General features: G+C 44.3%; 1 protein-coding gene across 2 annotated transcripts in view; it reads right to left on the bottom strand.

Moving 5' to 3' along the window:
- Positions 1-17592, bottom strand: part of SLC6A6 (solute carrier family 6 member 6) — a 466708-nt gene that overhangs the window by 245961 nt on the left and 203155 nt on the right. For both annotated transcript variants that reach the window (XR_011301897.1, XM_069643408.1), the window contains exon 4: positions 1575-1709. Coding sequence is in view for 1 of the 2 variants with exons in the window: in XM_069643408.1 (XP_069499509.1) it covers positions 1575-1709 (135 nt within the window). In the remaining variant the exon portion in view is untranslated. The remainder of the gene's footprint in view (positions 1-1574; positions 1710-17592) is intronic.

Raw genomic sequence — 17592 nt, 5'->3', positions numbered from 1 at the left:
GTATTCATCGGGGAATCTGCAGATGATCCCATCCCTGCCCCCCTGGGTGTACCGCACGGTTCACGCTTCTCTCCGACGCTCTATAATACGTATACAAAACTCCTTTTCGATCTGCTTGACGCCAGGAAGATTATATACAATAACTTTGCTGATGACACCCAAATACTCATTCCTACCATAGGCGATCATGCTAGAAATACCTCCACTATCAATGCTGTCTATAGCACTATCCAAAACTGGATAGCCATCCACTACGTATGCCTCAATGACGATAAAACTCAGCTCCTCATCATTGGATCACCCTATCGGCTCAATCACTTTGAGCCCTCCTTGTCTTCCATCTGTATCGATGGCTCCAACTTCCCCATCCGCAAACACTGGGAGTACACCTCAAAGCCGACCTAGGTATGACAAAATAGATTAACGCCCTAGCCTCATCGATGGCCTGCACTGCAAGACTTCTTACTCAATAGGCAATTCCTCGCGCAAAGGCCCGCGCTTTGATCCTATCCAAACTTGATTATTGAAATGCATTATTCATTGGCACACGTTCCACCAACCTGGCCAAACTCCAACTACTGCAAAATAAGGCACTTGGTCTAAAACGCTGTCACAACATCTCAGCTATAAGACGAGAAGCCCACTGGCTCCCCATCAAAGCACGAGTAGCCTTCAAAACACTAGCCATCGCACACCATTGCATCCACCAAGAAGCCCCTCTTACCTAAACAGCTGCATCTCCAAATCTGTCCTAGTACGCTCCCTCAGATCAGGTGCCAGCACGCTCCTGACCGCCCCCCCCGCCCCCGCTTCAAGAGCAAAGGATCTGGTGGTGTGGGTTTCTGCATCACAGACCCCACACTCTGGAATGCACTTCCTGCATGCATCCCTAATGAGCACTCGCTCCTTACATTCAGGAAACTTGTCAAGACGCCTGTGTTATTTTGTTATTTGCATGTCTATGTATTCTACCTGCCCTTGTACAAAACGCTGTGACACCCCTGGGTTTGGACATTACAAACATGTAAAAATAAAAATAAATAAATAAATACATTCATAATGAGATGGTATGTTAAAAACAAATGGCGTTTAAAACACCCATGTTTTTTTTACCGCTTCCAAGCTTATCATGAGCCTCTCAGATGCAATGAGCGTTATTATGAGTTTGGAAGTAAATCAGTGGTTAACCTGACAATGATTCGCCAAAGCCGTTTGCCCCTACTGCCACTCGGTCAGGTGAAATTACCACAGGATGTCGAGCGGTTGTTTGGTGGTAGGACTCCCTGATGAAATTTGGTAGATTGAATTCCATGTGGTACATTGGCAAATTTTTAGAGGTAAAGTTGAGGAATTACCATCAGCATTTTGATGGACGTGAATCCACCACTTGACCCCCAAACTCAGAATTATGTGGTAAAAGTGGCAGGAGTTCTGTTGCCCCCCCAAAAAGTGGCATAACATAATTACTGCCACTTTTTACCACACTGCTGAACCCATGATGGGGTCCATAATGCTTCTAGACTCACATGATCGTGCAGCTAACGGTACACCTTAAAACATGTCTGTGAACTCACCAGTAAAAAGAGGGCAGATCTTCTCCCAGCATGTGATGCCGCCTTGAGAGGTGTACTGCCCGAGCACCACTTCCAGGAAGAACACAGGGAGACCGCCCCCAAACAGGAAAATGAAATATGGTATGAGAAAAGCACCTGTGATGGAAGTCAAGAACAAAAAGGCTGGGGTCATTTTGTCAAGAAGAGTACGATGCATATTCAGAAAACAGTCTTGTGTTTAGATGCACCAATGTGTCAGACATACCTTTAATCAATACATGCGATAAACCGTGACTTGGATGTGACATGCCTATTCAAAATAACTCTTTCCTTAAGCCTGTTCATGTTTATGTTTAGAAAACTTGTGACGCGCCTTGGACGCAACAGCAAACGGGCGCACGTGAATCAAGAACAGCAACACAACAAGAACATTCATCAATAAAACCATTAAAAACACTGAAATCACATAAGAAGAAGAAAAGCAGGGAAGCTCGTATTGCAAACCAAACCCTTTGGCACTAAAATGTATATATACATCTTTATTGACAAATAAGACTGCATCATTCCTTCAATACTACGCAGGTTTATGCAGTCATGCATCTGAGTAGATAGTTAATACCTTCGTCCGGTGTCCAGTTAAAGGTGCGATTACAAAGGTTCGAATGCAATAGGTTCGGGTCAATAGGACCGAAAACAAAGGGTTTGATTTTTTTAAAATTATATAGATTTTTTTGGGGTTTTCGTATAGGTAAAAAAAGTGGGTTTTACCAAAAACAGGGGTTGAGGGGCACCCCCCCCCCAAAAAATAATAATAATAATAATAATTTCTCAAACCTTTTGTTTTCGGTCCTTTTGTTTCGAACCTATTGTATTTTGAAACTTTTCATTCGCACCTTTAACCTATAACCCTGCGTCCTGTTTGATGTTGTTAGCTCCTTGTCTCGGGAGGATAGCTCAGCAGTGAAGTGCTCGCCTTGGAAGCAAGACGACACTGAACAACACAGGTTCGATCCCCGGGTCGGCACTTAGAAACCTCTGTGTATTAAACGCGTTATAAATAACCTATCATACGTTTTGGGCTCAGTACCTGTCAAAAAGATTTAAATATCACAAATGATATAATAGTGCATCAACAGTCATTGAATAGCACAAAAAGACGAGTTATGGACCGACTGATGGCTTGGCATAAGAGGGATGGTTTCAAGTGAGGAAAAGCTTCATCCAAACTTGGGTGACAGATTTTCTCTTGAAACTCAATCATAACGCCACTGAGTTTGTCCTCTTCAAACTCCCTAATACCCGTGGTCCAAACTGGGATCTCACACATGAACCTTGATGGTGTCTTCCTGGTTCACACTGATGCAGTCAGGTCAACTCCCTCAGGTTCCACAGGCCCTCCCAAGCTCCCTTCAAAGAACACATCAACAGGAAAAGCTACCATGCTCAGCACCAACTCACCTTACAGAACAAGACCACACACTCTCTCTATCCAACTAAAGAGCAACTTTCCAGGTCCTCACAAACCCCGGTATTTCTGATTCATTCCAAACTCCACTAAAAGGACCGTAACTTCAGCAATCAATGGGCAGAGGGAACTTGACAATATTTCCCTGTTGCTCCGATACCTGCACTGGGACCACCTGAAAAACCTGCACCATTTTCAAAGTCCACCGTATCATCCACAAGTCTGCCACTCTTAAACAATTCCATTATATAGTGCACACATTCGCCAAATACTGCATGATCAAAACAACCCGGATCAGCCTCTATATGGAAATCCAAAAATACCATAATATGGGGATATATCAGTAAATCTTTTGAATTAATGTCATTATAATTAGAATGTGATGCGCCCAGATTTCAGACTACTCTTCTCAGTCTGTTAGTTGACGAAAGAGCAGCAAACTATCTTAAGACCAGGGGACAAACATTGTCTCCAGTTTGATTTTTCGCCACTTCCTTTCCTTGTGACCTCCTCTTCAAACAAATGGAAATGTACATCTTTTACACCTCCTAAACAACTTCCTTCACACTGCCTAGAGAACCAGAAATGTAACGCATTGTGTATATCACGTTTTTTTCCCTTGTTCATGTGTATATCTCCAAAATTTTTTGTATACATCCCTAGGCCTATATGCAGTGTTCTGCTTGTCGCCAGGCTAACCCTAAATAAATAACTAAAATTGTTTATAGTGGAGGGAATGACTTCTTAAATTAGGATTGCGTGTATCCCATAGTTTAATTTAAAATAATGAACTGTTTAAGTTATGAATGTTTGCAGTTTTTGATTACTGAATGCTGGTCAGGTGGTACAATTCTCCAAAAGGACTTTGATGACAATCTCTCTTTGGAATGATAAGGGGATGTCAAGTAATCTTGAGATTGCAGACTTTGACTACTGGCGACAGACACAATCTCTCTTTGGAATGATAAGGTGATGCCAAGGTAAGGCTGAGATTGCAGTCTTTGACTACTGGCAACAGATCCAATCTCTTCTTGGAATGATAACGTGATGTTAAGGTAAGCATGAGATTGAAGACTTTGCATACTTGCGACAGATCCAATCTCTCTTTGGAATGATAAAGTGATGTTAAGGAAAGCGTGAGATTGACGACTTTGCCTACTGGCGACAGATACAATCTCTCCTTGGAATGATAAAGTGATGTTAAGGTAAGTGTGAGATTTCAGTCTTTGATTACTAGTGACAAATCAAATCTTTCCTTGGAATCATAAGGTGATGTCAAGGTATGCGTGAGATTGCAGACTTTGACTAGTGGTGAGGGATCTGCCCCACTGTGCTAGGCCTTCTGAATGGGATTCACTTTGAGAATTGATTTCAAGAGCAGACTTTGGACACTTTCTTCAATGCAGTCTTTATGGTGCAAAAGGACATTTTCCCGTTATAAAGGAGATGTCCAACATCATACTTGAATTTCAAATGTATCTCGAGACATAATGTGTCCATCTAGAATTTCACCTTTTAGTTGCTGATTACGCTTGTAAAAAGAGTTGAAACTCTTACTGTGAAGCTTCAACTCACAGCTTTGATAACACCATTGAAGGTTTACTGTCTGACTCAAGTTAGTCTTGAACCTCGCACAGCGTGTGTAGCCTTCCAGCTGATCTACACTGCTATGCAAGTGATGTGACTGGTGGAGAGTAACACGCTTTCTTTATGAGGTATGTGGCATTTGCAATGTGAACATGCTAAAGGCGGGGACATTGGCCCTCCAACAACGTTTGCAAACTTCAGCCGGAGACATTGCTTATGATTAAGTCTTGGCAAACATGTTAGGAATTTGCCTGAATTTTGGGTGCTTTAGTGTCCGGTGAACATTTAAAACTTGGCTAGAGATTCATCCATCGAAGTTCAAGGTCAGGCAGGGTTATTAGGGAGACATCAGGCTTCTTTGGGGTAGCATGGGTGGGCAGGTTGTATACTAAGAAAGAACCTTTAATAGTCATGGGGCACATAACATCTGTGGTCAATTTTAGGATGGAACCACATGTGCTTTCCTGGTGTTCCTAGTTTTGAAACTACAGGCATGCCCCTTTTAAACCCTGACCCCATCCTTAACTTGTATTCTTTGACACTAAAACATTTGTTTTTGGGGATGTGTTTAGGTGGCACTATCTTGGAATTTCACATTTCTCTGTCCTTAAAAATACTCAACGCGTCCTTTATTTCCAAATATCGCCACTATTCTTTCCAATACCAATTTCCCTGGCTTTCTTTCCACTATCAACACATTAATCTGATTGATAGCACCATCTTCGCCTTATACCTCTAACCACTCTTCTTTATACATAGACGCTTCACCCACAAGTACAACCTATGCTTCCAAATCCCTTTAGTTATCACTTTTATGATCATTGGTATACATTGGTAGCCTAGAAAGACAGTCCACTGCTCTGATCCAATCTCCCGGTAGATAGACAACATTTAAATGCCATCCCTGAAAACCTCAATATACATACAGTGGTGCTGCAAGCCATCCGCTGCAAGCGACGACTGAGTGGCTTATGGTCAGTGTGGATACCATAAAGCACACTCCGCAAGTAGTACTTAAAATGCTGAATCATCAAAGGGTTTCTTAGGGCATCTCTTGCCACAACCTAATGGTTGGCTCGCATTAAGAATCATTGACAAAAACGCCACTACATTTTCCTTTTCTTAAGCCAATTCTCTGAGCCTGGGCCCTAATCCCACACCACTGGCATTGGTGATGAAATATGCCTTGCATTTGCTCATAAGTCTGCCCAATGTGGACAACTTTAGAAAATCCGATATAAGACACCTCACAGCCTCCTCACAGGTAGCAGCCCCGAGTGAAGCTCAGGCCATTCTTGAATATTGCCTGCAAGGGTTCCACTTAGGTGACAAAATGCTCCACAAAAATTTGATATTGACAATGATTAGGTTTGTCACACTTTTATATGAAATTTTATATGAAAAAAACATTTAAGGAATATGGAATCATCAATTAATTACTGACTTTAGTATTGTTATGTATATGTTATCTGGAGTATGATGTGAATGATATATGGGAAATGAATTGAGCAATACAGATTTAGATTTTATAATTTGTATGTTATATGAAAGTCTTTTTTAATAAAATTAAAATGTATCATACTGAATAGAAAAATGGCACAATACTCGGTATGTCCTAAAAAAGACTGGAGGGGAGATGTGTCTACTAGCAGAGCAGCCTCTTGCTCCGCATCCAACTAACCCCTAATATGGGTGCTTTGCCTTCTGACGATATGTCATGGTCCATGTATTCTGCAACATTGTTTGCTATATGACATTTCTATCCGGTGCCTGTCAAACCTGCTTGCTTGAGCCTTTATAAATCTTCCCTCTGTGCCAAATCACAGTCCTTCGAATCTTTCCCATAAATCTATACATCATATTCAAAAACTGCCACCTGGTAGACATGGCCCAGTAAATGTTGCCAAATTCTTTCAAACTGAGGCCTGACCAACTGGCATCCTATAATAACTCGAAGACCAAAAGGTTGTTATAAACACAGTACGGTGGTGTGAATCCTAGGATAAACTCTTTTTCATGGCACTCTAATGCCAAATCAACACTAAACACGTTGGCAATGCAAAGGATATGTTAAACCTCTTAAATGACATGCAACGTAACCAATCGACTCAAAGCGACTTCTTAAGATCTCTTAAGTTAACACACAAGCAAGTTTGGTCTTGGCTGCACTTATAAGCTGAGGCAAAATCCATGCCGAGTTGTCAATCTTCTCCATAATCCTTTCCTCAAACAATCAATTAAACTCAAACTGGAGCTTCCATTTCATCAAATGTCAATTTGTTCTCATCTTTTGAACCGCTTGCACAGCTTCTCTCTGGAGTACAACTTTATGCCCAACATCCTTGGGCTTTCCAACTTTGCAGAAAATACCTCTTGACATTCCTTAACCTATGATTCTGGCATTTCAACAGTCACAATGGATCTCTCTGTCTTGCGGTCCCTTTTATTCTGGTATCAGTTTCTGGTCCATCCAATCCAACAGCTCTGATCATTTTTCATCAACATCCTCCGAGCGCTTAATGTGTCCACCTTTAAGCAAAATTCCGGTTTCAAAATGGCCAATTTGGTCAATTTTCCCACCGACAAAGACTGTGGGTCCCAATCCAGCTATTCCCAGATGCTCCACCTTCTTTTCTACTTTTTCATCATGCACTTTTTTTTAAACAAGGCATAAACCAGACCCTTGTCCACAGTTTGACATATCATCTTCCCACCAAAACAAAGTTTTCATGTGGCTTCCTTTGCTTCATTAGAAGGTATTTGCAATACTAATAGGCTGTAATGGACAGAGAATTCAGCAGAAAGGTCTTGGCAGCTTCTTCTTTTGTACCCAGGATCTACTCTGCCAGATTCTCCTGATTATCTGTAAATAGTGAATTTATGCACAGGGCCCAAGTTTCTTTACCTACATCCGCTTAATATGGATGATCTGATTCCCAAAAACATGCAGTGAATTTGTCGTAATGTGTTTTCTGGCAGTTGGGACATTGTGCAACACATCTAAATTGAACCGATGCGTCGTTCTCAACCTTGCACCCTTTTCCTCATATTTGTGCTTCTTTTGAAGCTATTTCAACAGGAACCTCATTAAAACAGGTGTACATTTTGGTCCAGGGATTAGGGTGCGCATGGTATCATGGAATATAGCTGGAGTGAACAAGCACTTAATATGAGGCCTGGCTGGAATTCATTCGCAAGTTCAGGGTAATTAGTCTGCAAGAGACCGGGGCTATTAAACCACCCCATCTCCAGGGATACGCCACTCAAGGCAGGGGAGGAAGACTCAGTGGGGACCTTTTATCCTAGTTCAATGCCTCCCTTTTCTCGTCAATGAAAGTCTATGAGAACGAGTCTTGTGATTTCTTGGAGATTCAATTAAAAATGGTGGACGGCTCGAGAGTCCTGTTGCTAAATATGTACAACAGACATGCCTCGGAGGGAGGGACTGGGCTTTTTGATCTTATGCAAGGGAGGATAGATGCCTGCAGATTGAGAAATACTAATTTACTTCAATTGATAGTAATGGGAGATTTTAACATCCAATTTGAGCAACTGGATGTAATGACAGGGATCATGGAGGAAGAGAATGAGCTATAGGGGGGTAGAAGAACTAAAAGCCCCAAAAACCAAAGAGGAAATATAAGAAAACGGAATAGGTGGCCAGCATAATAATGACTTCCCACCTAATGACATATAATGGCAGGTACCCGGGAGACCACCCCACAAGTGTGACTTTTAATGGGGATACCCGCAAGAGCCTGATAGATTACATCTTGGTAAATCTTGAAGCGTGGGCCCTGGTAAGGGATTTTGCTTTGCTGTCATGCAGAGTGTGACCACTTCCCCTTCAGCCTAACAGTACATGGTTTCTTCGTTGTAGCATATTCCAGCTCCACTGTGGCAGTTTCCATAACCATGGCACACCATTAAGTGGGCGAGGCTGGCGCTTGACGTGTTGATTCCTCGGGTCGATGAGAATATCCTTCCAGCCCTGGAATTCTTTTTCTCCCAAGACACTGACTAACAGGTAGAGATAGTGGATGCCCACATGAACCTACACAGAAGTCTTGGCGGCTTCTTTACCAAACCACACAGGGAGGTCAAACATCATGCACAGGAAAGGGCGTCCTGGTATGACGTGCGAAGGGGAGCCTGATCCAACAAGCTAAAAGAGTATCACTCAATGGGGTGGGTGCATTATGTGAGGTGATAGAAGATTATCGCAGGCTCATGAAAAGTAAGAAAGCTGTGTATGCTGAGGAGGTCTGGGACACCTTCATGGCCCCAATTAAAATAAGGGACACGCACACATTTTGGCCAATAATTGGGATCAGGTTGCTTAGTGACCACCAACCCCAACCAAGGTTGTATCCCGGAAGAGCCATGGGTAAGGCACTTTTAAGAGCTCTATTCAGATCAGGGGCAGGTGTGGGGAGCTATGGAATAAGGGTATATGCCCCTGGCACTGTCAGAAGAGGAAATTAGAGCCGCTCTTTGTACACAAAGACTTGGCAAGGCACCGTGCCCGGACATGGTTCCAGTTGACTTTTATATTTCTGAGCCTAAAATCTAGATCAACCTATTTTCAACATTATTTAATGTAGTACTGAGGGATAACGTCATTACCCTAGTCATGGACCCAAGCAGAAATAGTGGCTATTTTTAAAAAGAGTCAAAGGGACTCACTCAGCAATTATTGGCCCATCTCCCTATTCGATGCTATGCAATGCAGTGCATTACAATTCATAGAGAGAAGTACATGGTGAGGGAAACAGAGATACAAGGGGCAGGGGGAGGGCCTGCAATTTGGCAACAGGGGATCTACAAGCAACCAGGGGAGGAAACAGGGAAGAGCAGTTCGCCCATTCTCAGGGTAGCTGGAGATCAGATGTGTGCGTAACTAGGTGTGAGGGCAAAGCCATTCCTTGAAAAAGAGGGTTTTGCGTTCTGCTGAACCACCATCAATTCTCCACAAATACTGTATTCACTTTGGGTGAAGGCGTACGGGGGTCAGCCTTTTAACATTGGAGACTCCCGCGAGTTATGGGAGACTTGGCAGGTCTGCCAACCTGTTCAGCCCGTAAAATATTCTGCATTCTACCCATGAAGTTCCCCTGAACTTCTGCAATGATGGGATTTGATTTGTTAGCTAAGAGTGCGTCTCCACACCCTCAAATCATCCAATGTTATTTTGTGTTTTTCTCCTGAGCCCTTTGCCTGGCCTCGTGGGGCTTTGGAGCCTTCAAGTAATAATGTAGTTTTATGGGTGGGTGGGTGAGTGGGAACAGAGGGAGCATATCAGAGGTTGGTGTTAGATCATCAATGCAAAGTGGGATGTGATTAATTGTTGCCTGTGTGCATATGCTTTCTAGACTGTATGAGTTAGAAGGTTTTTTTTGTAGGTGGATCTGGGTTATTGTCGGGTGGCAAAAGTGGGCAATTTAATGAGTGATTGTTTTATTAGATGCTTGTTATCTTCTGACATGGCCAGGTGGAGTGTTCTGTTACAATTTTGGGTGGGTTTTTGTTTGGGTACTAGGTTGAGAATATACTGCAAATCTTTCACCGTACAGCAGAGCTGGTGGAAACTGAGTCAATCAGGATGGGATAGTTAGCAATGTCAGTTATATTGCAACGAGGTGTGTCACATGGAGCCTTGCAGATCCTGACGCAGCCTTTCACGAAAGAGAGCCGTGCAAAATAGCAGATCTAGACATCCAATTCTCGCATACTATTGCATTGTCTTCTGCAGTTCCCCTTTCTCCACAGTGACACAGCATGATGTGTGTGGGCAGGCTGCATATGATGCCATTGCCTGACAGTCAGTGGGTGTGGTATATGTGAGTAAGATTGCTGGGTAATTGCTTTGGAGACATATTGCTTTTAGGGATGAAGTCTTTATTTCTACTGCATCATCTGTTCAATTTCTTGTAGCTACTTTTCATTTGGTTGAATTCGTTGTCTTACCATCGCTTGCTCAGCGTGCTGGGCTGTAGTTTCTTCTATGGGTTGTGTTGGCTTCCAGTCTTTGGTTGGTCTTGTAAATAGCTTTTGAGTGAAGGTGAGCTGCTCTTGCAAGTCGCAGATTTTAATGGGTTGGGTGTTGCACAAATTGGTCACAATGACGCCCAAAGAAGAGCCTCTGTGACATGTTCTCTTGTATAGTGGTACAAGGTGTCTGCCAGCCATAGTAGGAAACTAAAGTGCATCCTATGTTAGTAGCACTGGATTTTATGGTCTTGGGAGGATAGTTCAGGGGCAACGTGCACGCCTTGGAAGCAAGATGACACGGAGCAACACAGGTTTGATCCTGGGGTCCGCGCTTAGAAACCTCTGGGAATTAAGCACGTTATAAATAACCTATCATATCATCATATTCTGATGAAATTCAGCCCCTAGAATGACAGCTGTGATATAAAAAATTACCTGTGTCTGAGTAACAGCCAATGCCGTGTTTGAAGTGCTGGAGTGGTGCGATCCCTGTGATCCAGTCAGAGTTGTATTCTTGGAGTAGTATTTTTTGTACTCTCTGAAGATTTCTGAGGAGATTCTTGGCAAGGCAGTCTAGCCTTGTAGTAACCGGGCAAAACTAAAGAGGTGATGGGTGGAAGGTTTAGAATGAATCTCAACCTCTGGTATTGCTCTGGGCAACCCTCCAGACCATCGTTCTTCACCTGCCAAGCCATTACAAAAGGGTAAAGATCATATGCAAATCAGGCTTTGTCCCACCCCAAAAGGGGCAGTCCAGCCCAAACTGCTTGGTCACATCCCTTCTGCGCAAGACCACGAGAATCCCCATACATGTTTCAGCCTCGTTGGGCCTCATCAGTGAGGAGCAGCTTGGATTTCTGGGCCCAGCAGGCATGGGACCCTAACTAGAGACATGATGGCAGGACCGTCAGTAAATGCATTACCCATTTTACTGATTTCAGATAGTTTTTTTCGCAACAGGCTATTTATATGTGGCGCTGCTAAGGGGTGATTATCCTGATAAATTCCCAATTTATTTACTACTTTTGATGTTTGAGGCCAGGTCTGCATTTTCGGGCCACTGGACAGTTAAGGATATTTGCCTCCTTGCAGCAGATAAGTACTTCCGTTTTGTTGGGGTTGAGTCTGAGTTGGTTTCCTGCCATTCAGTCATCTTCTTTTGTGAAGCAGTTGAGAAGTCCCTTATGTGTTTTCTGATGTGAAAACCAATGGGTACGTTTTACCACTTACATATTTAAAGAGAGGCAAGGACTCGTCACCTACGCGTGCACCATATCACGTTCTATCTTTACTACCCAGGAAAGTGCTGGGAGTTGTGTCAACATGTTTCACTTCCGTAAACATTTTAGACTCCTTTGTCCTTTCTTCTAACGCCACATGGCCAAATCCTTTCCTTTTATAGCATAATGAAACTGGAAAAGGTAACCAACATAGTCTGTGCACAAGAGGTCCACACTGCCCATGCAGTAACAGTTACCAGGAATGGAAAGGTGAAGAGCTAGCACAATCCGACTGGAAGGGAGGCATACTCATCTTGTGAATGGTGTGCCCCCTCACACACTAGCCTGGGCATTCAATTAAAAATGGCTGATCCAGTTGAAGGCTAGACACGTGTCGAAAAAGCGAAACCCACAAAACTGAGGCCAAAACATTGCATATTTTGGTCAGAATTTTTGAGGATTTTGTGCACCTTTTTAAGAATAAATAGTGGGTGGGGTAGGGGTATAAAATAAACGGTATGGGGATGTGTTGGGGGTCTCCCCCACATTATAAAAAGGGGAAAATTCGCCAATTCAATTCCTTTGCATAGAGCATCTCAGTTACTCCACTCTAGCTAATAATCCTGAGACATAGTTGAGACCCATTTCACTAGGGTCGGATGTGTTGAGGGGTGTGGGAGTTTGGCGAAGGGGCTTATTTGGAGATGGCTTGTGAAGATTGCAGAAGGAGCTGGAGCAGGAGACAGGAGGCTGGGGGAAGGATCCAGGGAGCTAGGGGAGATTAGGAACTAGGGGGCTGGAATGAGACTGAGATTGAAGCTGGATGAGATACACTGGCCTATTGAGAAAAACAATGGTCCTGTAGAGTGACAAAGATCAGGGCAAGCTGAGAGTCGAGCACGTTCTCATATTGGGAATTGGGATTGGGTATTGGAAATGTACATAGCACACTTAATATATTTTGAGTGACCTCTGCTGCTCTGTCAAGTTTGAGAAGTGCATCCAGCTGAAAGCTTAATTTAAGCAGGAGTCATTTGTTAATATTCCTTCGAGTTGTTTGAGTAGCTCTGAGGTTTTTGAAACATGTTTTTAAAAGCATGATTTTTTTCTCTTCTGCTTGGTACATTGACGTGCTTTCCATTTTAGTGCTGCATTACATTTTGCCTGTTACTATTGTTGGTTATGTTTCCGTTGTGGTTGTAAAACCACATATAACCAAAGTTCCCAAACCAAAATGGCCACCATTAGCTGAGCAAATTAAGTAGTCCTGTCTTTATCTCTCCAACTGTGACAATGGATACGATCTAACTGAAACTGAAGGGAGCAGCTGGTGGTGCTTTAGAGGGTTTCCTGTAGAGCGCCCCCATGAAATGTTGCGCCATTTGCCTCTGTCTTCAGATTTTCTTTTCCTGGTAAAGCACCATTCGTGGAGTCCCCCCACGTGATTCCTGTGTATATTAGCTGGTAAGTAGCATCAGGACACCATTGGAAGGATCAGGTACGTGGACCTGGAAACAAGGTGAGAGCGAGTAGAGGGGCAAAACACCACAAGTGCACACCTTTTTGTCCTTGGATGATGCAGTTCTTCCTGAATGTTTTGAATGTAATGATCAGACAGAGCACCTATTACACATACCCTCTGTTGCGGAGTGCGAACAAGGAGGACGCATACACACGGAGAGTTAATTCACACACAACGTTATTTTCTCTTTACCAAATGTGGACCGGCGCTTTCGTGCCTTACCCAGAGATCCCCATCGCCCCGAACAGCGTCACTGAAGACCCCGCTCCTACGACGGGCGGGGCTGGTGTTAACCCTGTAACAGCCAGTAACACCACGCCTGGACAATATGTCCAAACATCAACTTAACATTTCTCGACCAGCCACATTGGCTTCTTGATTATTCGGCGTGGCCTCCCCTCTCGAGCTTCTGTTTCCACTTTGTCCTGGGATCCCACGTCCTGCTCTGTCCCTCCCGGATCTCCTTCAGGTGGGGTCCACAGGTCATCTCTCAGGATCCGTGGCTCCGGGTTAGCAGGTCTCACGGGATCCTCGGTGTCTTCTCTCTTGATGTAGTGTTTGAACTGCTGGCAGTTCCTCGTAATGATTCTGTCTTGGTCTTGAGCTGTGACCATCATTCCCCTTTATTGCTGTGACTCTCATGGGGCTCGGGGCAAACCTCGGGTCTGTCTTGCATATCATTGGTTGTTGTACCAGAACTTCGTCACCTATCTGAAAGTCTTTGGTGTCGCTCTGTGCCTGGCGTCGGTGTCCCTTTTCGCCCTCTCTTTTCCTTCTGCGTCTCTTTGGAGGATTTCTCCTTCTGGAGGCTCCGTGACGGTCAGGTTTTGTGGGATGCGGGTGCGTACTTCATAGTGAAACATGAGTTCAGCAGGCGTTTTGTTTGTGGCCTCGTGTGGCGTGTTGCGGTAGTCTCTGAGGAGTCGGCATAGTGCTTGGTGTCTGTTGACTGTTTCGATCTTCGCCCTCTGGATTGTCTTTTTGATTGATGCCTTAAATCGCTCCGCCATCCCATATGCTTGCGGGTAGCGGGGATGATCTTCATATGAGTGAACCCTAAATGCTTGGCCAGTGTCCTGAATTCATGTCCGCAGAATGGTGGTCCGTTGTCGGACTTGATTACTCTGGGTATCCCCCATTTGCTGAGTATTTCTTCCAGTGCCGTCGCTACCTGGGAAAAGGCTGTGGTGGCAACGTTCTTTACTATCGGAAACCGTCAGTGTTCGTCTATCAGGAGGAGGAGGTAGTCTCCTGATTCTGTGGGTCCGTAGAAATCCATGGCTACTCTTTCCCATGGATGATCAGGTATCTGCGTGTGTTGTAGGGGGGCAGGAGATTCAGCTGGCGAAGTGCATTGGCAGGCATGACAGTTCTTGACCCATTCGTCAACAGTAGCATCTAAGAATGGAAACCAGACGTGACATCTTAGTTGTTTTTTTGCGTTTTCGGCCCCCCTGTGTCCCTCGTGTGCGGTGCGGACAACCGCGTTTCTTAGTGTGGCCGGGATGACAATTCGGCATCCTCTGAGTAGGATGTTATTGTCCTTTACAGCTAGTTCATTGTGCACTCTAGCTAGTCTTTCGATTTCTTGTCTGCTCACCCCCAGGTGGGCCCACATTGCTCTCCGGTAATCTCTCCATTTGCTGGCTGTAGTGAGGCTGATCGCGAGAGCAGTTGTGGGGTCTGCGGCTGATGCGGCAGCGACCGTCTCGAGCGATAGAGCTGGTGGCAGCGAATTCAATGCAATGTACTGTACATATGCAATATCTCCTTTGCGGGTAACCGGGGCCCCGACCGGGTGTCACAACAAGTAATCACAGGGTTGAGGTCGCCCCCTGGCCGGTGAATGATGTCATAGTCATAGTCTTGGAGGCGTATGCCCCATCGCTCAATCCTCGGAGGCATCTTGGTATGAGGATTACCAAATAAGGAGAGGAGGGCCTGGTGGTCTGTAATCAAGGTGAATTTTTTTCCAATCAGGAAGTTGTGAAAGTGTTCGCATTCCCAGACTACGGCCAGGCTTTCTTTTTCTACCTGGGAGTAGGCCATTTCCGGGGATGACAGTGCTCTGCTTGCGTAGGCAACCACGTACCTGGGGTTGACATCTGCGCCACTGGTCTGAGCTAGAATTGCTCTGAGGCCAACTGGACTTGCGTCCACCACTTACCCTCCTGTCAGTATCAAGAGTGCATCACTTTCCTTTGTAAAACTTTCTGTCCTCTGTGTTCGTACAGGGTGGGTGGTATTTTGTAGTGTGATAGAACTGTCTGTTGTAGTACTAATAAAGTAAATATTTTTATTTAACCATGACTGGACAGTCCCTTTTATCATTGGGTAATAATTGTATTTTCGCTGTGTTGCAACTAACCAACTATCTACGACCTTGCGGAGATAAGCCTGTTGTTCCGTCCACGTTACCAATATTGGACAAGGAGGCCTTATAATTCACTTCTATTCCAATCTTTTCGGATCCTTTCTGCTGTACTAGAGGTGTGGGGTTGATTGATGGTTTAGAAACTGATATTCATTCTTGGACCACTGGTGCCCCGGAAGTTGCTTCATCACATTGGTGGCAAGCGGTCAAATCATTTGGAGCCTTGCACACAGCTTAGTCAGCCAACGATAAAAGTACTGTTTCAGGCAAAGTTAAGTCAATGCTAGGTATTAGTAATAGTCATGGAGCTTGACATGGAGACTGTGAAAGGCATGACCAAGGATGTCCTGCATGTCTTATGTCAAGAGAGGGGACTTCCCCACAGCACTAAGGTTAATAAACCTGCGTTGCTGGCTAGCCTCCGCCAGACCCACTTACCCCCACCACAGCACACCCTCCTGCCATCGCATTGATGGGAATTGTGACAAGTAAGTTACACATTGTAACTTCTTGTTGTGTCCAGTATCCCCCTCTACACCCTTTGCATGGTGTCAAAAGTGAAAAGTCCTGTGTTTGCTTCAGGCCGGCCGCCCAGCCTGATGAATGCATTCCCAAAAATCCCTGCTTTTTCACACTTTCTAAAGTGTGAAGAAGCGGGACATAACAGGATATGCCTTACAGAGCATGCAGCTCCCTAAATGCTGGGATGGTACATTTCAGCTGCTACTATTTCTGAGATGGTGGAATGAGCAGACTAGAACCAAGAAACCTGAAAATCATATCTGCATATCTTGGGGTGTCTATCACGCAATCAAAGACACAAGCTGGGTGGTTAGTGTGTAATGAACACATGCCTTGCACTTTCCTTGAAACACATAATAAATGTCTTAACCCATACATGCTAATGACGTAAACCTGTGGCCCAATGCTTATCTGTCCCTTTTTAACAGAAGAATGTTTTTCTTATTTGGTTTTATTAAGGTTTTCAGAAAACATGTTGAACATCATACAGGCATTGTTTGGAGCATGTCATAACTGTCAGTCTTCTCCTTCCATTCCACCCTCCAACATCCCTTAACTCATTATTACAAAATATAACTCTTCCCCCTACTGCCTACCCCCCATGTACAGTGTTTCATCTATCATGCCTCATTATACATTATGCATGTTCTTAATTGTGGTATGTGAACCTAGATTAATTTTTAGTCTCAGTACATAGTTCTGGTCGTCTAAATGGGGCACAATTAACAGCAATTTCTGGACCTCCTCAGGTGAGCAACCACCACAGCTTTTCTACATCCTGCTTGGTATGCCCATGTGGTCTTTGCGGGCTCACCCCTCAATCCTCTTGGAGTACAATTCGTTAGGCGTTGGTTATATATTTACCCTTTTCCGGCGTTTATTAGTGCTTTATACATAGCTGAGATCAGGCCTTTAGTCTCTATCGTGGTATTGAGGAGCGTTTCAAAAGGGGTTAGTTTTCTCTGCACCTTCTCCTTCCATTAATCCCTCGTAAGGATACCCTTGAGTTGGTTGGAGAAAGGCAAAGACAGGTAAGGGGCCTATCCCCAATGCATCTTCCAGTTCCGTGATTGTGAGGAAATTGCCTTCCCTCCAGAGTTAACTCACTCTCTCCAGGCCAGCCTCAAACCATGGTTGGAATCTCCCATGATTGGCAATTTCTTTCCGAACACCCGGTGCCCAGATATGGCTCAAAGGAGACGGCCATGTGGTGATACCCCGCATCATTTATACTAGGAGGAAGCCTGGTATACTAATAGCTGAGAACAGTTAGCTATGTATACTTTGTCTATGTCCAGGTAGACAATAGCCTGTATATATAAAGAGAGACAAAGCTAGAGTGCCTGCCCCCTCCCTCC

This window comes from Ambystoma mexicanum, chromosome 2p (assembly GCF_040938575.1).
Source record: "Ambystoma mexicanum isolate Mex_15411 chromosome 2p, UKY_AmexF1_1, whole genome shotgun sequence".
Classification (NCBI taxonomy): domain Eukaryota; kingdom Metazoa; phylum Chordata; class Amphibia; order Caudata; family Ambystomatidae; genus Ambystoma; species Ambystoma mexicanum.
This window is presented reverse-complemented; position numbering and strand designations above follow the sequence as displayed.